The sequence below is a fragment of the Bidens hawaiensis genome, unplaced genomic scaffold, assembly GCF_021521415.1.
Source record: "Bidens hawaiensis isolate Kalapana, Puna unplaced genomic scaffold, B.hawaiensis_p1.1 tig00033852_1, whole genome shotgun sequence".
Lineage (NCBI taxonomy): Eukaryota > Viridiplantae > Streptophyta > Magnoliopsida > Asterales > Asteraceae > Bidens > Bidens hawaiensis.
The window spans coordinates 78,513-101,616 of record NW_027495827.1 but is presented as its reverse complement, the minus strand read 5'-3'; the positions used below and the strand labels follow the sequence as shown (position 1 = coordinate 101,616).

Below are 23,104 nucleotides of genomic sequence, written 5' to 3'. Positions count from 1 at the left end.
AAAAAGTTACGACGTTTATTCATAAACATCAAAGTTGTAAATTTTTTTCTATTTTCTACAACTTACTTTAATACTTAACATGCTCCATTAATAGAAAAAACCCATTTCTATCGTCATGATATGCAGGTGGTATTGCCTGTCAATCCATAAAAAAGAATAAAATCTATAACAAATTTATCTTTCTTTCCAAATTATGAATGTAGAGAAAGTAATAAAAAGTCAAAAACCTAAATATGAAACTCTAATTTTGTAATTTCATCTCGAAATGAGCCACTTCGTAATGATTTATAATATCTCCACCTTAAATCATAAATCTGGGGATGATACCTGTTTTGGCTTGCCAAAAAATAAAAATAGAGAAACTAAAAGAAAAAAAATAAAACAATAATAATAATAATAATCCAAAAAAATCTGAAAGAAATAAGAAATGTAAGCACTATAATATAATATTATCACTTGTATACAATATTATTTGCAAAGTGTAAAAAAAAAAAGAAAAAGAAAATTCAGATTCTCGATTGCATTGGAGAAATAAAAAAATGGAATATCAAGTTGTCATTCTCAAGTACTAAATTATAGAGCTATGAGTTAAAAACCGATCCGATATTTGGCTAGATTAATATATTTATAAAATTAGTAGCAAGATACCATTTTTAAATGGTCAGTTAACACAAAAGTTAAGCCTAAACAAATTGATGTATTTTATTAAAACGACTTGTTTTGAACCGAACTCATTTTAACCGGAACTCATTTTTCTAAGAAACCATATTGACCCGAACCAAATAGATGTTTAATTAAAACGACCCATTTTGACATGAACCAAAATTAATGATATAAAAAATTAGAAAATGCCATGAGTTAAAAACTGATCCGATATTTGGCTTGATTAATATATTTATAAAATTAGTAGCAAGATTCCATTTTTAAATGGTTAGTCAACACAAAAGTTAAGCCTAAACAAATTGATGTATTTTATTAAAATGATTTGTTTTGAACCGAACTCATTTTAACCGGAACTCATTTTTCTAAGAAACCATATTGACCCGAACCAAATATGTTTTTTTTAAAACGGCCCATTTTGATATGAACCAAAATTAATGAAATAAAAAATTAGAAAATGCCATGAGTTAAAAAATGATCCTATATTTGGCTAGATTAATATATTTATAAAATTAGTAGCAAGATTCCATTTTTAAATGGTAAGTCAACACAAAAATTAAGCCTAAACAAATTGATGTATTTTATTAAAATGACTTGTTTTGAACCGAACTCATTTTAACCAGAACTCGTTTTTCTAAGAAACCATATTGACCTGAACAAAATAGATGTTTTTTTTAAAACGACCAATTTTGACATGAACCAAAATTAATGAAATAAAAAATCAGAAAATGCCATGAGTTAAAATTGATTCGTTATTTGGCTAGATTAATATATTTTTAAAATCAGTAGCAAGATTCCATTTTTAAATGGTCAACACAAAAGTTAAGCCTAAACAAATTGATAATTTTATTAAAATGACTTGTTTTGAACCGAACTCATTTTAACCAGAACTCATTTTTCTAAGAAACCATATTGACCCGAAACAAATAAATAATTTTTTAAAACGACCCATTTTGACATGAACCAAAATTAATGAAATACAAAATAAAAAAAAAAACTAATTTTTAGTATTTTCTTAAGAAACAAATATTAATGTATGATTCAAATCATTAGATTTTGAAAAGAAATAAAATTAATGAAATAAAAAAATTAGAAAATGTCATGTAGCAATTTGAAGACATTTGGTTAAATATAAAAGAAAAGTTGATGAAAATCCACTCTTTTATTATATTGGTAGAGATAGAGATTTTGAAAAAAATAAAAAAAATTAATGTAATAACAAAATTAGAAATGTCATGTGACACTTTGAAGACATTTGGTTAAATATAAAAGATAAATTGATGGAAATTTACTATTTTATTATATAGGTTGAGATTTAAAAAAAAATAAAATTAATGAAATATAAAATTAGAAAATTTCATGTGACACTTTGAAGACATTTGGTTAAATATAAAAAAAATGGTGGAAATTAACTTTTTTATTATATAGGTAAAGATTTTGAAAAGAAATAAAATTAATTAAGAAAAAAAATAAAAAATGCCATGTGGCACATTGAAGATAATTGGTTAAATATAAAAGAGAAATTTATGGAAATCCACTCTTTTATTATATAGGTAGATTATATTGTTAGGTTATTGGATCATACATACACTAGATTGCATTTTTCATATAATTTCATAGGATTTAGTTTAAAGAACTGTTAAATATATTTTATTGTTTACGTTAAATTAATTACTACATATTTTCTATATTATTGTTGAATTTGATGTAACAGTTCGGTCATATTTTCTGTTTTTTATAGGATTTGGTTTATATAGTTGTTGTATTATATCTTTTTTATTGGACTCGATTTATATATTTCTGTCACGGAAAAAAAAAACCAGCTTTTGGGTCGATTGACAAGATTACACGAGCCGTATAAAAAAGCGGGTATGTTTCGGGTTGACCCATCTAAAAAACATGTCGTGTTTGGGTAGGTAAGTTGACTTTATCTGAAAACTTACATGTCGAGTTTATAGTTATTTCTGAAATGATAAAGAGTTACTCATGTGAAAAAATATAAAATCTAAGTTGCGTGTAATAAGCCAAGTTACATCAAATGTTCCCAACGTTGGTTGATAACTTGATATATATATTCAATACAATCAAAAGTTTTCCATGGAATCTCAATGCATCGTATGCATAGCACCAACTAAGTACCTAATATGCCATTAATAGCACTAAAGTGTTACTATTTCCTAAAAGGAAGAAGGTGATGTTTATATATAACAAGTCACATGACTCACATGTTTGACATAAAGTCTTAAAAGGTATAAGGCATGCCCTTTTAGATATACCAATAATAACAAAGTTTAATGGACTAAGGTTTAAACGGACTCAACTGACTAATTAATCTTTTTATGACACGATTCTGACTTCCAAACACGTCTCATTTAACATAACAGAAAATGTTTTGTTAGCTTTATCAGCTGATTACATATACCAAGGAAGGTAAATTTCATGATGAAAGTTTATAAGGTACAAACCATGCTCACATGTGTAAAAAACCAATGATAGTGAGTTATAACAATCCTAAAATCATGTCATACTTTATAATATAAAAACTTGAAGTCAATATAAAATTATTAAAGAGATTAATGCAACCAAATCACTCTCACTTTGATGAGATCATGTGAGGAGCCGGTGATGCAAAGACTAACATTACGGGGCTAGAGCCCGAATCATGACATCCAACAATCGAGCTAGTTGATATCTTAAAATGGGATGAATGTCGCTCCCAAAGAAGGTTTTGTCGAGTTCAAACATGAATTAATTAAATATAGAATTATAGATCAATAAGATAGCATAAAAAGTGGATAATGACCTATGACCAATATAGTAACCTTCATGGTAGAGGTTACCATTGACAGAGATGATTTAAAAGAAAAATACAACGTGATGAAAACCATTGGCACATGACCAATAAGTGAGATTTCTTTTTGTGCAAATGAGAGGACATTACTATATAAGAAGGCACTCATGACTCAACAATATGTTATTTTTATCATAAAGGAAGTTTGTTTTAACTTTTTTTTTAACTTTATTATCAGGCAGTCTTTATTCTTACAAGTAAAGTAAGTCTGCCTTGAAATGATATTATAAGTATATGATCATTATAGTATAGAAAAAATAAAGTAATGTTTAATATAAATTAATAAGCTTTATAATGCTAAGTGATTCGTATTATAATATTGTTAAAACTATGTTAGTACCCGTGTGTATATTAGATATATAATAAAAATGTATATAAACTACCATATAATATAATATTATATAGATATATAAACATTCAAAATATAATAACATATAATGATATCTAAACATTCAAAAAACATCCACAAAAAGAAGTATACCAAACCATTGTCTACATAATAACCTAATAGAAACAAATAATTCATTGTCTTATCAAACACATTAAACCATTAGATATTAACATGACTTGAACAGGATGACCTTGAAAACTTCCGTCCAAAACAAAACCATGCACCTTAACCACCTGAAAAATATAAACAAAACATGGAACGATATTAAGTATTAAACCAAAAAGTTAATGTATATTATAATGAATTGGTGATATCTACAATATGTAGCTACTATGTTGATGTCAAAAGAAAATAAATAAATTTTATAACCTAAGTTTATAACCAGAAAAAAAAAAAATCAATTTGGTAATTACAAATCAAAGTATATTGAAAATATAATAGTAGAGAGACAGACATATTATAATTAATCACTAATACCAAATAATTAAAATTATAATACCGTTAATACAATCTTCATGCTAACACAAACTAAATATAAACATAAAAGGTATACTCTAAAAGAATATATAAACATATGGATTTTAAGTTTACCAAAAATGAACTTACATCACAACCCACCAAAAACCGCAAACTGTCATAACAACCTGACAAAACAAAAACAAACTGTTATAAGTGTGTATTGTACTGTTTTATTGTATGAGCTTAAATCCGACCCAAGGTATGATAGTATTTTGTTGTATGAGCTTAAATCCGTTAGTTATGGTCACGAAACGACGAGCCGACACCGTTAAACCGTTTAAGTCACGAGATCCGGGTGGAATCGGGTATAAACCGAACCTATGATGAGCTTAGGGGTCACCCTAGCTCAGATCTGGATCGAACGGGACGAAAAACGGTGAAAAACGAGTTAAAACTCGTTTTTCCGACGTGTTCGCGGTTTTCCGGCGGCTTTCCGGCATAGGCGGTGCCGAAAAGGCGGCGCCGGAATAGTAGTACGAGGATAAGGAATGTCAGGAAATGTTCTGACATTCCCTGACCTAACCCTATTTCGCTATGGGGACTTAACGAACTGAAGGTGATTCGTTAGTTGATTCGCATAAGGGGGCACATTGAACTAACTTTAGTTCGCCTATGATTCGTCTCTGATTCGTTAAGGGAAAAGGGTAACGAATTACCCTTGATTCGTTATGATTAGTTCGTTAAAAGAAATAATGAGTTAGAAGGTCCGATTCGCTACTTGGACTGGTTCGCTATATGGACTGATTCGTTAAGGAGTCCAGTTCGTTAAGGGTTCAATTCGTTATAGGAACCAGTTCTCTAGGATAATCCAATTCGCTGTGAACCAGTAACGAATTAGAAGTTTAACAGAATGACAGAATGGTCCCTGGACTTAGAAAAGAATGATTTAATTACAAATAAGCCCTTGAACTTTTAAGTAGCAAATTATTCTATGATTCAAAATGCTAATTGAAAACGTGTTAACCCCAGCCAGGGGCTCTGCCCCTTGGACCTCGCTAGGGGCTGCCGCTCCTAGAACCCCGCTACCAGGGGCGCTGCCCCCGGACCCCCGTTCGTTGTGGGTTATATAAAGATAGATGTACGATATGAGTAGCAATAGTTAATTGATGCACGTAAATTATTATACAGTTAGCCGTGCCCAACTGAAGAAAGGAATAACTATTAACGGTGAATGTAACTGACTTCAGGTGAGTTTCTAGCCCCACTTCCTTGTTATGTTTTCGGGGCTGTGTGCATACTCGATGTGATAGTTAATACACTTGCCTCAAGTGGTAAGTGTATGCCTTGTATGATGTATGTATGATGATTGCTTGACGGTGCGTGAACGATCTTCAGATATTGCATATACCGTCAGGTGGTAGCTAAAGATGTGATTGCTATGTATGATGTAAGATAAAATGCATGTATGAATATATATGATGTATGCATAATGTACGTATGATATGTTATGTAACATCCTAAAATTTATAATGTTAAATAAAGAAAGTTACGTTTAGTGATTTCGCGTTATTAATTAATGTCGAGTAAAGAACGGATCATGGACTTAGATTAATTAAGATGGGATAAATGAGAATGGGCCTTAGGTCCATGGGCTTTAAGGGATATAAATATCCTCTAAACCAAGCTAAAACCCTAAACCCTCATTTCATTTCCATCTTATTCTCTAACACAATATTTCGGCCGAGAGAGACAGAGAGAGAGAGACGTCCAAGACCAAAATCGAGCCAACCATTATTAGATCTTCTATATACGAGATAACCAAGCAAACCGCTACCACACCGAAAGTATAAAAGGTATGTTCTTGACCTTTAAAGTTTACGTTTTATTGAACGTTTAGCCTTTTGAATGTCCTTAAGCTTAAAGATCCAAGCTTTATAGTATATACGGGATATATATACGACCGAAAATGGTTAGGGAACGTTAGTGGGTGATGTCGAACCATAACAAGGGTATTAAAATCGCCAAAATGATTGATAAAAACCAAACCCGAAGCTGAACTGGGCAACTTCGCCTGCGAACTGGGCAACTTCGCCTGCAAAAGCTTAACTTCGCCTTCAAAGCTTAACTTCGCCTTCAAAGCATAACTTCGCCTTCAAAGCTTAACTTCGCCTACGGCTAAGTTCGCCTAATTGATAACTTCGCCTAAGGCCAAGTTCGCCTAATTGATAACTTCGCCTAAGGCCAAGTTCGCCTAATTGATAACTTCGCTTACGGCCAAGTTCGCCTAATTGATAACTTCGCCTAAGGCCAAGTTCGCCTAATTGATAACTTCGCCTACGGCCAAGTTCGCCTAATTGATAACTTCGCCTAAGGCCAAGTTCGCCTAATTGATAACTTCGCCTACGGCCAAGTTCGCCTAATTGATAACTTCGCCTAAGGCCAAGTTCGCCTAACTGATAACTTCGCCTACGGCCAATTTCGCCTAATTGATAACTTCGCCTAAGGCCAAGTTCGCCTAACTGATAACTTCGCCTAAAGCTAAGTTCGCTTGAGGTTTAACTTCGCCTAAAGCCAAGTTCGATTAGAAAATAAATTAAAAACCTAATGAAAAATGTGTTAAGACAGTTAATGGAAATAAAATTTTTCCAAGCTGACCTGGCAGCTCGACCCCAGCCAGGGGCTCTGCCCCTTGGACCCTGCTAGGGGCTGCCGCCCCTAGACCCCGCTGCCAGGGGCGCTGCCCCCGGACCCCCGTTCGTTGTGGGTCATATAAAGATAGAAATACAACATGAGTAGTAATAGTTAATTGATACGTACACTTGTTATACAGTCAGCCGTGCACAACTGAAGAAAGGGATAACTATTAACGGAGAGCGTAACAGGATTCAGGTGAGTTTCTAGCCCCATTTATGTGTTATGTTTTCGGGGCTGTGTGCATACTCAATATGTTTGTTAATACGCTTATCCTAAGAGATAAGTGTATGCCTTATGTGGATAATGTGAAATGTATGAATGATTGCTTGATGGTACGTGAACGATCTTCGGATATTGCACGTACTGTCAGGTTGTAACGCTATGTATAAGATAAGTATGATATGTATGCTTATGTGTATGAAAGTGATAAAGTTAAGAAAAGAAGGAAATGATGGGTGTATGGTTGTATGGTTACGAAAAGGGTACCGAGCCCTAATAATACTCGAGGTATGATGTATGATTGTATGGTAACGAAGAGGGAATCCAACCCTACTAATATTCGAGAACTAGGGAACCGAACCCTACTAATATTCGAGGAAAGAGGGTACCGAGCCCTAATAATACTCGAGGAAAGAGGGTACCGAGCCCTAATAATACTCGAGGTATGATGTATGGTTGTATGGTAACGAAGAGGGAATCGAACCCTACTAATATTCGAGAACTAGGGAACCGAACCCTACTAATATTCGAGGAAAGAGGGTACCGAGCCCTAATAATACTCGAGGAAAGAGGGTACCGAGCCCTAATAATACTCGAGGAAGGAGGGTACCGAGCCCTAATAATACTCGAGGAATGTAGGGCGTAATGCTCTTTATAACGTAAGATATGAAAGCAAGTTAATACAAAAAAAGAAAGTAAGAAAGTATGAAATTATGAATGAAAGAATATAAGTTTATGTGTATTGTATAGTGTATGATTAACTAGAACTCACTCAGCGTAGCTGACTTTTAGTATGCACGCAGGTGAGTAGGATGAGGCAGCTCGCTTGAGGAGACACGTGGCACTGAATAAGAGGCTGGCATCGGAAGGCTCAAGACGTTTAAGTTTAATGTTTCGTTCATTTTGAAAGACAAAATGATGTTTTAAGACAAGACGTGTTTTGTTATGAAATGTTTTATGAAAGCTTTTATATTCCGCGAATGTTTTAATTAACTATGATATTTAGAACTGCGTTTATGAGTAAATCCAACGCGAAAGTAGGGCTACCGGTAACGGGGCCTTACATGTTAATGGTACATGAACGCTCTTCGGAGATTGCACGTATTGTCAGGAAAAGTATCTAAGAACAGGTATAATATATGTGATATATGCGTAATGTACGTATGATATGTTGATGGTACGTGAACGCTCTTCGGAGATTGCACGTATTGTCAGGAAGAGTATTTAAGAACAGGTGTAGTATGAAGCGATGGAAGAAAGGGTACCGGACCTTAATAATATCCGAGGATGAAGGGTACCGGACCCTAATAATATCCGAGGATGAAGGGTACCGGACTCTACTAATATCCGAGGATGAAGGTTGACTGGACCCTAATAATATCCGAGGATGAAGGGTGACCGGACTCTAATAATATCCGAGGTATGTAGGGTGAAACGCCCTTTATAATGTATGGTTAGATATGAATGTGTATGGACAAATGCTGATCATGATATGTATGTAATGCGTACCTTCGGGCACGTATATGTGTATGAAAAGTAAGTTATGTAATTAACTAGAACTCACTCAGCGTAGCTGACTTTTAGTATGCACGCAGGCAAATAGGTTGAGGCAGCTCGCGTGACTGAAGACACATGGCATGGAATTGAAGATACTGGCATCTCTGAGAAATGTTGTGATGTTTTAAAGACTATGTTTTGCTTTAATTGACTACGGATGTTTTATAAGACATGATTTGATGGTTATGTAAAATGTTATGGTTGAAGTTTTATTATTCCGCGAAAGTTTTTATTAACTCTGATATTTAGAACTGCATTTATGAGTAAATCCAAAACCAAAGTAAGGCTACCGGTAACGGGTCCCTACTATGTAAATGAAGTAAACTACTAACATAAAGGAAAAACGCAAAGTCAAAAATAAAGTCAAAAATTATATTTATCAAAAATCTAACTACATATTTTATCTCATTTACCTTAAACTTCTGATTCAGAACCAAAATAGCTTTGAAGATTATCAAAATCGGATTCATAATTTTGACAATCTAACAACCATTTAACCTTCTCAGCCACCTCATTCTCCAAATCCAAATGTGCTCTTGCTTTAAAAACATTAGAAAGCTTCAAGAAATCTAAATCTCTTAAAGGAAAAATGTCATTGGATTGCAATATCGACTTCAGATTGACAGTCTTTTGTTGGCCATTCACATTTTTGATAACCACATTATTTTGCAAAGGATAAAAAAACCATTCCCTAACATTGACAAAAGGAAGTTGTTGTTGTTCATGTTGTAAAATCTCTTCATTTAGAACATTCAATAGTTCTCTCTCATCCTCGTTAATAACTTGTTTGCGGTTTCCGAACCCTATTATTTGGTACTTAGACAGAATGTTAAAAGACAGAACCGATTCGATAGAAGGCTTATGGATTGTAGAGAGATCGCTAAGAATAAACTGATAATTGTTGGTTTCGGATGAAAATTTCCAAGAAACAATTGTTGTCATTGTTGAAGTGATGGAAGATATGAAATTTTCAAAGAAACCGATTATTGAAGAAGTTATGATTATGGAGTTGATCTTCCAAAGAGTCTTTTTTAATTATTAATAAAAATGACAGTTTATTGAATCCATAAAACTCATGATTATCCCTATATTTATTAAACTATTGATGAACATTTAACCTATTCTCCTATTTTTTTAATGTAGTAAATTGATAACATATAAATGTATATAACATAGATTTCGGATATATATATATATATATATATATATATATATATATATATATAAATCAGTATAATATTAGCCTATAAATAAAAGTCTACAAAAATAAATTTCAAAAACATAAAAGATATAAAACAAAAACCATAAACAACTAAACATAATTGAACATACAATCTAATTCCTATAGTTAAACAAAATAAAATAATATAATCCTTTTATTAAAAAACCTTTAACATGTTTAAAAAGATACATACGCAAACAAAAAAGTGTTGTCAATAAATTCATGGAAGGTTTCCAAATATTTCTTTATACACAACATTTTTGGTTTCACTAATCAATTTGGATTCTTTATCTAATAAAACAATCTTAATACCTTCGCGAGTCTTCACTCTAGACAAAGCAACATAAAGCTGGCCATGTGTAAAAACCGGGTCTTTTAAATATAATTCAACACGCGATAAAGATTATCCTTGACTTTTATTTATAGTCATTGCAAAACAAACCGATATAAGAAACTGTCTCCTTTTTAACTTGAATGGAAGCTTCTTATCAGACGGTGTAAGACTTATTCTGCTAAGTAAAGTACGAAATCCAATATTAGTACCATAAACAACTTTAGCTTCAATGACGCGTTTACCCAAACTAACAACTTGTAGTCGAGTTCCATTGCACAACCCTTTTTCTGATTAATATTCCGTAGTAACATAATAGGAACTCCAACCTTAAGTAACAACGGTGGTTTGGCATTCCGAACATCTTTATACCATTAAGAAAATTAGGAGAGTACAACGTGGGATCAAAATCCTCAGATATACTTTCAACCTCGTCGATGCTATCTGAACTTAAGTACTCAATTTCTTGACCAGGAAAATACACTAACATACGATCATTAATCTCTTGAACCACATCATTTAAGGGAGCAAGCAACGTCTGTTCTTGAAAGTAAGTAAGATCATTAAACCTATTTAACATAGAAGGATAAACAAAGTCTATTAAATCAGACATAGGATCAAGGGAATCTTTTATTAGAAGATCCTCTGGAATTGATATAGTTGCTTCACCATCATTAGGACCACCAATATTACCTTGACCAATATCTAACAATCAATCCGCGAATTGTTTAAGCTCTAAAATATTTGACATTTGAGAACCAACAGTCAACCTCATGTTCTTAGTTAGTTTTAAAACCTTACAATTTGACCATATGTAAGAAGAACTAATTGTGGCGTTCACACAATCGTTTCTTGTTCCATTCTGTACAACAGGTAAAATCTGTCTGAAATCACCACCAAGAACAACCACCTTACCTCCAACAATGATCCAGAAGTGTTGGCCAAATCAACGTTCATAACATCTTTTAGGGTTCTGTCCAACGCTTCAAACGCATGTTTATGAATCATGGGAGCTTCATCCCAAATTATTAATGATGTTTTCTTCAATAACTCAGAAACATCTGTATTTCCCTTAACCTGAAAATGTTGAATATGTCAACATTACATTCAATAAAATAAGTTAAAAATATAATTTTAAATTGGAAATAATCTAGACTTAATGAAATTTATAATAGTTACCTGACATTGGGAGTCCTCGGTAAGATTGATTGGAATAAGGAATCTGGAATGAGCCGTTCTACCTCCTTCTAATAATAAATATGCTATTACACTTGAAGCAACATTAAGAACAATTTCTCCGTTTGACCGAATTGAGGCAGATAAAGTTTTCCATAAGTATGTTTTCCCAGTACCGCCGTAACCATACACGAAAAAAAACCACATTTTTTACGTTTCACGGAGTTGAATATTTTGTTGTAAACGTTTTTTTTTGTTCATCAGTTAGAGAAGTGTACAAAAGCTTAAAATCATTTGACAAAGAATCCTTATCATAAGATAATTCTTCCATCATAAAAGGATTCATTGACGTAGACACAGATTCCTGATCTGGAAAAGGCATGTGTGAAAACCTACGTAGAGATGAATTGTTTGATACCAAAAACTCCTCAATCTGAAGTAATGCCAAGTTCTTCAGTTGCTCGTCACTAAGAGACAAACCTGGAAAAAAAATCTACCTTAAACTAAACTACAAAAAGACAAGTTCACACATATAACAAAACTAACCTGGATTCTTGTGTTTCTTTTGTTGATGATAAAGAATCCCGTCGACTAAAAATTGCCATGTATTGTCCCAAACGTAATCAGGCCTTGATAAAGAGGATGTTATAAGCATTGTTGCAAACAAATTTCTTAAATAATATCCGTTTGCGGTATGGCTTGCTTCCTCAATTGCTTCTATGTACTCCTTATCATCGTCTAAAAGCCCTCTTCTATAACATGCATCTCTAAAAGAATCATAAACAAAACCATCTACTGTTCGAATATCTTCAAAACATTTCGGTCCTTTAACCTTGTTTAAAAGTATTCTTAAGTAGTATGCATCGTCAAATGATGCGGGAACGGCATGAATTCTACCAATAGCAAACCCACTTTGCCTTTCTACCCATTTTGGTGATGATGTTTTATCCATACAAACTGTGTTGGAAACTCAGCATATGATAGCCTCCTTGCATGTTCGTAGTTTCTATTTGCTTTCATCCAACCAGTAAACATTGAAACTGAATTGGAAGTCTTGGTAAGAACATCTTCAATATCTTCCTCAGGGCCATAAATTACTTGTTGTTGACAAGGTAAATGAAAAGGAAGTCTCGTAACAGCCGGGACCCTGTAATGAACATCAAAGCAAATATTCTCCAAGCAGCCTCACATGCAGAAAGATATCTTCAATCGTAAAAGGCTTTAATCTCATCTACTTGAGGATCTTCATTGTCGGCGGTGTTATTTTAGACAAAGGAAATTGTAGCTAGATCTGGACCCTTATTTATATATTTAAACAAATACTTGATTGATCCTTCTTGATTGCACCACTCGACATTTATATGGGCTTGATACTTTCGTAAAAGAATTTTGTTGTAAGGCACAACGCTTCTATTATCTAGATTTATACATTTCTTAACGACGTAACGTCCATTGTCTCTTCTTTTATAAAGCGGAAAACCGTTGGAATCTATACTTGTCTCATTTTGAAATCGTTTTGGGAAATTTTTGGAACATTCTCTATCAATCATGCAGCTACAGCTCGGATTAGCCTCACCACAAGGACCATGAAGCATATGATCTGACACAAGCTGGTATAGGTCTGGTTCAGTGACCTTGTCAGGAATTTCACTTGAAATAAAATTATCAATATGGGACGGATTGTGAATTTTATTCTCTGGAGCAATGAATAGGCAAATATGGGCATGAGGCAGACCACGTTTCTGAAACTCAATCGTGTAAATGGCTGTATTTGGAATAAAACAAATAAATTAGCAAAAATTATATGAAAAAAAATTCAGGAATAAAAAGTAAACAAAATATGAAAACAAAAATATTAAAAAGAAAACCGAACCTGCTTTAATTTTTCCAAACAAAGCCTTATCCTTCAACAACTTAATCATTGAATCAAGCTTCATTTTAAAAATCTGACATAGTAAATCTGGCCTGTCTTCAGAACTTAAATTGGTATCCTATAAAAAACGTTTGACTTCTGGCCAACCGGGATTGCACGTAATGGTTAAGAAAAAATCTGGATAATCGTACCATCTACAAAGACACATAGCGTCCAAGTAATTTTGCATCATATATCTACTTCCACCAGTAAAAGATGAGGGAAGAATTACACGCTGTCCAGATGTTGAAACATCTGAATTTCCTGCCGTCTTAAGGTTTCGAAGGCTTTCGTAGGTGTCAGACCTAAGTTCACTCTGTTTTCCACGTATAAAATTCAACCTTTGACTCTCAACCATGGTATATTTGTCAACCAAAAGCTGCTGAAAAAGCCGTCTTCCATTTAAGGGTAGTGAGAATTGGTTCGGCCTATCTTGTAACCTATATGCAAAGAACTCTCGCATCGTGACCTTCTTACGGGCAGCCGTAGATGAACTATCTACATTCCTATGAGCAATGTCTACCTTATAACCATCCTCACCAAAAGGATAAATCAACGGAAATTGAAGAGGAGTATAAGAAGGATGAAGTTCACTAATTCGTCGAAGACCACCAGACCTGGAGTTAACTATTATATCTCTCTTGTCCATGGCATCACCAATATCTCCAACAATAAGAGCGGCCACCTCAGAGGCCGTTGGTAAGTTATAAGTTCTACCATTGTATTTCCTTGTTCCAACAATGCGGAGCTTAAAATCATTATGAGGATTTTGTTTATAAGTATCACGTACCATACGATATGCCTGAACCAATGGATTTTGTGAGTCTAGCGTTTCCTTGAAATAAGTAATAATATAATTTTTGTAATTCTCGGCATCTGATGATGATTGACTGTAAGACAAACAAATAAACTTTAACATTAATATAAATGAAATTTTAGATAAAACAGAAATTGTTTTATTAAAGAAAAACATATAATGTTTAAAAGTAAGCCTTACCCAAAAACTTTTTGTCGATTTGATATTTCGTTCTCTGTATCATAAATGTATAGTTGAGCAAACTGAGGTTTGTTACCATCTAATGGAAGAAGACTTCCTATAGAATGGTAGTTTTCTCCGCCAAGTCTAAACGTGTAAGGAGCGTTTCCTCTATTAATGGAATTGTTAACTTTTCCACCCATTGATGTAAAGGAGAACATAGAATTGAATCGTCTAATATTTTTCAAAAAATACTTGCTTATAGGATCTTCTCCACGAAATAACTTTACATAAGTTTCATGAGGTTGCTTTAAATCAGGAAGTTTAACATTTTCATTGCGACAACATAAAGAGAACGTTGTATAAGCACTGCCTTTTTTTCCTCTCTTAGATTCAAGTTCCCACAAGCAAGCGTTACAAGACTCACATTGAAAACTTTGATCACCATGATCAATGTAATCTATAAAATAAATGACACATATAAGTTTATGACAAAGATTTATAATATTTAATGTAAAATTATATAATGTATTAACTACTAACTTGTTGATATGCCTTTAAAAACATCAACAATAAACTCAAAATCGTTTAACTGTTGCATAGGTATAGGAGTAATATGGGTTGTTTCCCTTGGTCTTCCAACACGCCTTTTTGATGAGGTACTTCCATGATTTATGTGGTTAGAAACAGAACCTCTAAAATTTGATGTTACATTAGGGCTGATGTTAGAGGAAATAACACAACCTGTTAAAAAAAATATTATATAACTATTAAAACAACAAATAGATTAAATATTACAAATGTATGAATAAAAGGATAAATGTTTTACTTGAAGAATACTGAAATGTTTGAGAAGCTTCCTTTAATGAGTGTTTTACTTTCTCACGTTTACCATCTAAAATTTTCTTTCTTTGTTTTCGATGTGAAGAATAATAACTATCAAGTTGCGTACAAGTATCATCTAGAAATATATTTATAATGTAAATATAATGAAAAATGAAAAATGCAAATAATAGTAGCTAGAGAATTAGAATTCTTATGAGTGAAAAAAAGAGAAACGAACGTTGGTTATATAAGGAATTATTGTTTACGCTTGGTAGTGTTGACGGAGATAAATTTTCCTTCCCTTTAATAATTGTAGAAACACAACTCCTTTGAACTTCATTGGGAGTACGGGTTGTAATGTTAGAATCTGCGTTTATAAATTTAAAATAAGTCCAACAAATTATTATAAATAAATTTACAAATATATTAAAAATATAATACATATTAAACTTACTTGAACAGTTATAATTATTTGATGTGTAATTTTGAGATATAATAACCGGTGTATTGCTTAAAACATTACCTAACAGCCCGATTTGAGATTGACCTTTATTTCAACAAACATAGCATATGAAAATAGATTAATCCAAATTAAATGAAAACGTTAATAATAGAAAAAAACCAAAGTAAACATTGTTAAAATGTTATCTTTAAAATGTTGACGCATTGAGATTTTACCATATTGATTGGAAGCATATACCGGATATGAGTATCCGTTAAAGAAACTTGTGTTAGGTGGATTCGAATGAACATTTTGAAGATTATTTGACTGGGTTGTGTTGGAAACATCAGACAATGGCTCTCTTGGAAGATTACCTACATAAAACATAAAAAAATACGTTTAAATTTTATTAAAAAAAACGACTGAGTTGATACAAAGACTGAAATACACGTTGGATCGTAGTTCTTACTCTTTGAAGTGAAGAGAACAGTTTTACGTTTTTTAGAAGATGAAGATATGACTATACGAATAATAGAAAAAAGTGGTGGAAGATATCTTGAGAAATCTTAAAAATTGGTAAACAAAGGAGAAAATTATGAAACAGAATGAAAATAATTTATAATATTAAAAAATTTCCATAATGTGATTAATGTAACAAAATGGAAAGAATCAGAAATTAGAGAATATGATATAAATTGAATTTAGGAAAATCTTTAGAAAATCGTAATTAAGTTTAATGTAAGTCAATCATTTAATATTAAGTTTAGGAAAATCTTTAGAAAATCGTAATTAAGTTTAATGTAAGTCAATCATTTAATATTAATATATTTTGATCATGTTTAAAAATAGTATGAATATCATAAGTTTTCGGAAGAGATACGTTACGTTAGTTCTATAGGAAAGAAAAAAATAAAGATAGATTGTTTCTTACATTAAAGTTTTAATAAAGTCAAAATTAAAAAAAAATAAAAACAAAAAGAAAACATCATAACTAAATAACTTTAAGAACAACCAAAGCAAAATCATTCTTATAATAACGAATAACTAAACTCTTTCCAACACATAATCGATTGTTGATTACGTAATCCTTCCATCCGATTAACGTAAACTGACCCTTCTCTTTTTCTCCTCCGTTTTTAACTTTAAAGATTGTTTCATTGCCTCCCAAACTCCTTAACTTAATTATGCGCCTTCTTTGGAGATTTGTCAGTCTACCAACTTCAGCAGGTAGACGCTTACATATATTAAAAACAAAATAAATTAGAAAATTAAGATGGTCAATTTAAACTTAAAAAAACAAAGATATAACAAAATAGCTTTCAAACATATAAAATTTATTACCATACGATATTCAATCTTCTTATGGAACTCTAAATAACAGTTAGAGTTTTCATCCTTATTTTTATCACCATGATCTGTAACGGGATTCTGAGAATAACCAACTACTGATTGACAATATGGAGACTCCATGGTTTGTTCACCATTTGTAATGAAATTTGACAATTGATGACAAATAATCGGTGGTAAATGTGGAAAAAATAAAGGAATACCGTTTTTTTCATACGCTATTAAATCAACAGTAGAGGTGTTGACATACTTTAACCAAAGAACGTCACCATCTCTGAACGCCAAATCCTGAACAAACTGTTTCCACCCATCACCAAATAAATAGTGTTTTTTATAAAACTTATAATTATCTCCCATGAATGGTTATGATCAAATATGAACTTAACTACTCCGATTTGAAGCGTGTCTTGAAACTGAGATTCAATATTCTTTTTTGAAACAACCTGTTAGGAAAAGAGGAAAACATAATACATGTTAAATCCATTCTAATATACATGTTTCTAACACTGACTATTAATTAATAACAGATAAAGTGAATTTTACCAATTTATCATTCATTCTTTTATGATCGTATAAAACAAATGCCTGCCGATGACCAGTAGAAATTGCCTTCTTGGAAGGAGTTCTAACTAACCATTTACTTTCATCTTCAAATAAAATAAAAATTATCCTCTCATAAGGACGAATCTTCAAAGAACACATTAGATCTGTAACTCCATCACCAAAACAAACTGTGTTTTCATGCTTTTTTAACTCCACTATCGATGATCCTTTGTAATGATCAATTTCAACTGTTTTACGCAAGATGTTAAACATCACAGAATTTTGCAAGATAAATTCTTTTGGAATTTCCTATATACAAAATTAAGATTTACAACAATTAGATATTGAACGTTTAGACAAAAATATTATCACGGAATTTTAAGAATACCTGAATCGGAAATTTCGGATCTTCTATTTGCATAAGAAAAGAAGTTGTCATTACAAAAATAATCTTACTACATGAAACAAAATAAGAAAAAATTAAAAAATTACTTATTAAGGTATTAATATAAGAAATACAAGTTATATAAGAATAGTTAAAAGTAAATTATACATTATAAGTAGTAAATTAAAAATTAAGGGATGGATACATACATGAATGATGGCAGAGAGAATGATGAAGAAGATGTAAAACCTAAAAGATGATTAGGGATTTAAAACCCTTTTTAAAATAATAGTCTAAGTTAGGTAATAGGCGTCAATTTTGTTATAATGCAAATTAACATAAAATCAATATAAGAGGGGTGGTTATTGAAATTGATAACTACATTCTAGAAGAATCATAACAAATTAACAAATAAAAAACATTTATTTGTTACTTATAATAAAACATTTAAACATCAACTATTAATATCTAAAGTAATATATATAATACAAACATAACATATTCTAACATTTATGACGAATCAACCACATAAATATTTATTTTTACCATATGTTCAACGAATGGTTGATTAAACTCAGCTAATGCAGGGTAATTCATCTGATTAGGAAATATCATTGGTAATTAGCTTGACGGTAAAAATAACAAATATATGAAATTGAAGTAAATGATGAAGACTATGTATACTAATGAAGAAAAATATAATAATAAAGATTGGGAACAAAATCAAAAACTAATTAGGGTTGAAGTGACCAACAAACCTTCAAAACACGGAAGAAAAAACAAAGATTGATGTTGATATTGATCGGATTGTTGAAATAGAGTAATAATAATTTAAAATTGGTTATAAATCATACCAAAAGTCGGTTTGAACCGGGTCACTAATTGGTAAACGGGTTTCTTGAAAATAAAAACATCACATTTATTATTGGAATATATTACTATTTAACCTAGATAGCTTATCTATGATATTTATATTAATCTTAAAGTTTAATATTCGTAGAAGGTAATTACATTTTTTATAGTCAATATTGAATTATGTAATCTAAAATTTATAGAATTAAATTTTTAAAAACAGTTCCTAAAACAATAAAACTAAAATTTATGAGTTTCAATAAACAATAGAAATAAAATAAGGTTAAGGCTAATATAAAGAAATTAAAAAACACCATGATAAATAAGAAATGTATGTAAATAAAATAAAAAACGAACAATCAAGTCTTCAAAAACATCAGCAAAATGAAGTCTTAAAATTGAAATAACACCAAACACACCCAGGTGTATTTATTCTTAAAATGTATATAAAATAAAAAACACAAAAATCAAGTCTTCAAATCACTTCTCGACCTTCGGAGTAAGAAATTTAACACCATTCTTGCTTGATCCAACAACACTAACCAACTCAGAATCATCTTGAACATCGCTTGTCTTCGACTTAGTGGAAGAAAATCCGGACGGTTGATCACCATCAAAAACATCCACAAGCTTACGCTTCAGTTTCTCATCTGAATCACTACTTGACAACTTGATCTCATTCACTTCATCATCAACCAAACGATAAGAAACTGGAGTCTTGTTATCCCCACTATCAGAAATCTGTCAAACAAAATAAGGTGTAAACAATATAAAATCAAACCAACAAACAAAATCATGTAAATTATATAGAATTGGAAATAAACCTTTAAAGAAGTAGAGCTTGTAGATTGAAGATTAGTTAAAGAATTTCCAAATGTTAGAGTTCCATAATCAGAAGGCTACAAATGTGATACAAAAAAAATATAAGCCTAAAATGGTGTTTATACAAGTTAAAGGCAGATGAATTTACCACTATAAACTCAGGCATTAGTCTTTTCTCAATAGCAGCAAGTATTTGTTGATCATCTGTTAGCTTTGATATACCGTATACCTCAACATTGTTCCTAAAATTGAAATCGGCAATCTCAACTTTAAAAGCAAACTTCTTTTCCAACAAACAGTTCAACTCACTGGGAAATCCACTATGCCCAACATCATCTTAAAAGTTTTTAATTAAAACATGTGTTACATTAATAGTGTTTTATATAAATAAAAAAGGACAGTAGAATATGAATACATAATAACATAACCTCATCTTTAGTAGCAAGCAATTCAGATGTTGTTTTGTTGATAATAAGTTTGGCATCCCGATCAAAAAGTGTCAACGAAACAACACCACTGCCATCTTGAACTCTTAGCCGAATCTTAGACCTGAAATAATTTTTTTAATCAACAACATAGTAACATTTATTATTAAAAAATATTTACTTATACAATATACACTATACCTAGGAGTAGGTGTAACACCCAAAGTGTTACATCTCTGATTCTTGCATTCATAAACATCTTCGCCTTCCACCACATTCACGATCACCTTACGACTACAAGTATTGCAACCGACATAGTACCATTCTGAATCAGGGCAAACCGCCTTTATAGTCCCGAGTACTATAATACTCTTTGGCTGAAATAAACCAATTAAAAAAGATAACATAACCTTCTACTAAATGTTATAAATTATAATAAGATGTTTTTATTAAAATTTACCTGCAGTATAATGCAAATTTCACAAATGTTAGAAAAATGATGTAGCCAACAGAAACTCCTCATCAAGAGTAGACATCAATTTTACAAGAATAGGCCTATGAACAGCACCATCAACATTGGAGTCCAAAAATTCAAACAAACTGACAAACAAAATTATAAGGAGTTAGAAAAGGAAACAAAATAATTATTGAACTCACATTGCGGAAATCTATTAATAATATTACCGGGTCTTATAATCTTCAATCTCAGAAATACTCTCATTGAGGAACACACGAGTAACATCAGAACCGTAGGAATTAGAAACATACGGTTTCTCTACAAATTTAAACAAAAGACACTCATTATGATATTAAAATAAGAAAGATTTGGAAAAAAATATTACATATTAAAAATAAAAAACAAACCTTTATGGTATTTAACTCTACCAAATTGCATGAGAATAATCATATGTGATTCATCAAAATGGTCAACAACATACTTAGAGAACTGTGATACGTAATCACCCCAAAGAGTTACGAAAACACTGTCACCGCTGTAAACAAAAATTATTTTATAATAAACATTTTTTAGTGTTCAATATTAATAAATACTAATACAAACGGACATATAAATTACTGATCAACATGTACCTGATATCAGAAACCTCCATAGTTAATCTTGAATTTTTTTAACATCTCTCATATTAAAATTGTTATCTTTAAAAACATGAGCAACATGTCCAATTATATCTGGAAGACATCCGATTAAAGAATTAGAAATAAACATAAATAATAAAAAAGAGTAAACTATTTTAATAATACCTATAGTAGCTTTCAACGGGATCTCTTTATCAATAACTGTGAATGAGTAAAACTTAAAACCGAATGTAGGACCATCAAACTGGCTAAAAGGATTAACATGGGTACTGGAGTTTAAAACCAACTTATTAGGGCAGTCGATAACCTTGTAATTCGACGCATTAGATCCAAGGCTAGGATTGACTATAGTTAATGTAGCATTCTCGTTTAAATATCGTTTGAAACGGAATATATCTTGTTTAAAAACTGTAGACTGCATTCGGTTCCCCTGAAATTTTTAAAATAAACAAACAAAAAATTATGAACAATAACAAATGGGACAAATAATCATAAACATAAATGGTAAAACTAAAGATTACCGATTCATCCATAAAAACCATTTCAAGCAAGAAATCCTCATTAGTTTTATTGTTATCCTTCACACTCCAAACCTTCAACACTTTTACCTTAATGGTAGATGGAGTATATCTAAGCACATCAATCTCGTGTAACATAGTAAACTTCTGTGCCTCCATTGACCTTAAGAAATAATAAAAAAAATTAATTAGTAACGTATATTGAATGTAAAAGTTGATAGACAAAACAAAAAATATTCAAAATAAAATTGACATTAACTTGGATGAAGAAAAACACACGAGTATTGTAATGTCTGAATGTGAGAAGAAAGATTAAGAAATGAAACAATATATAGTGTAAAATACTTAGTTATGTATGTCAAGTTTAATATAAATAGTAATGATTGAGAATAATCGGGAATTATAATTATAATTATGGAGAAATTGATTTGGACATCATATCAAAGTTTTAACTTAATTTTGACTAATTGCCATTAAATTGTTCAACCAATAAAATATTTTTAGTGTTACAAAATAATTTGAAACATTAATATATTTGATTTGGACTAAAATATTTTTAGTATTAAAAAATATATTTATCACATATATTGTTTAAATAAAATAAAATATAAATTGTCAACATAATATGTCGAAACATTTAGAACCAGGAGACTTTTTGACCAAATCAAATATATTAAATCGAAAGAATTAAAGGAAACATGTTAAATAGGAAATCAAATCGAAACATTTTGAATGAATATTGACTCACAAGAATTAAATGAAACATATTAAATAGGAAACATGAGATTTTTTGACCGTATATTAAACGAAATATTTATTTATTTTGTTTGCTAATAAATTAGGAGACTTTCTTAATTTGTGCAAATAAATGTAAATTAGTAAAGTTCTTACTCCGTATTAGGTATTATTATTTATAAATTATCAACATTTAATTTTAGATCATTTATTATTATGTAAATTATGGTTAATTAATTTTAAGAATTATTATTTATAAATTATCAACATTTAATTTTAGATAATTTATTATTATGTAAATTATGGTTAATTAATTTGAAGAATTTTATTACAGATGGTAGTAACAAAGTTCCATATCATTGTGCAAAAGGTTCCATATCGGTTATGTCCACAAATCATTGTGTATAAATATAAATGATATTAATTGTATTAATTGAGAAAAGTCAATGTATAACACCGAATACGGTTATGTCCACAAATTAGGAAAGTCAAACTATTAAATGGAATACTTAATGGTGTAATTTATTAACAAAATGGAAAACAAATACTTTTAACTAAAATATATGAAGTTGAATTATTTAAATACATAAACATTGAAAATTTAAAATAAATATATACATGAAAAAATAATAAAAAAACAGATACTAAAGTCTTCATCAATAGGGAT

At 31.0% G+C, this 23,104-nt stretch overlaps 3 protein-coding genes across 3 annotated transcripts; all 3 read right to left on the bottom strand.

Annotated features, from left to right (window-relative positions):
• Nucleotides 1–10,273: 10,273 nt before the first annotated feature.
• On the bottom strand, nucleotides 10,274–11,767 carry LOC143585454 (uncharacterized). The gene is made up of 6 exons (XM_077067240.1): nucleotides 11,564–11,767; nucleotides 11,300–11,461; nucleotides 11,186–11,246; nucleotides 10,757–11,089; nucleotides 10,496–10,674; nucleotides 10,274–10,402 (listed from the first exon to the last, which is right to left on the bottom strand). The coding sequence occupies exons 1-6, from the start codon at nucleotides 11,765–11,767 to the stop codon at nucleotides 10,274–10,276; spliced, it is 1,068 nt and encodes a 355-aa protein (XP_076923355.1).
• Nucleotides 11,768–11,777: 10 nt separating this feature from the next.
• Nucleotides 11,778–21,198, bottom strand: LOC143585452 (uncharacterized). Its single transcript, XM_077067239.1, has 21 exons — nucleotides 21,179–21,198; nucleotides 20,954–21,081; nucleotides 20,774–20,864; nucleotides 20,635–20,689; nucleotides 20,291–20,466; nucleotides 20,088–20,213; nucleotides 19,813–19,984; nucleotides 19,667–19,741; nucleotides 19,327–19,583; nucleotides 17,994–18,060; nucleotides 17,606–17,914; nucleotides 17,452–17,505; nucleotides 17,266–17,359; nucleotides 15,952–16,089; nucleotides 15,728–15,820; nucleotides 14,992–15,192; nucleotides 14,470–14,908; nucleotides 13,625–14,362; nucleotides 12,519–12,707; nucleotides 12,107–12,327; nucleotides 11,778–12,040 (listed from the first exon to the last, which is right to left on the bottom strand). Exons 1-21 carry the CDS (start codon nucleotides 21,196–21,198, stop codon nucleotides 11,778–11,780), a joined length of 3,906 nt encoding a protein of 1,301 aa, XP_076923354.1.
• Nucleotides 21,199–21,200: 2 nt separating this feature from the next.
• LOC143585451 (uncharacterized) lies at nucleotides 21,201–21,861 on the bottom strand. The gene is made up of 3 exons (XM_077067238.1): nucleotides 21,706–21,861; nucleotides 21,350–21,614; nucleotides 21,201–21,277 (listed from the first exon to the last, which is right to left on the bottom strand). The coding sequence occupies exons 1-3, from the start codon at nucleotides 21,859–21,861 to the stop codon at nucleotides 21,201–21,203; spliced, it is 498 nt and encodes a 165-aa protein (XP_076923353.1).
• Nucleotides 21,862–23,104: the final 1,243 nt, after the last annotated feature.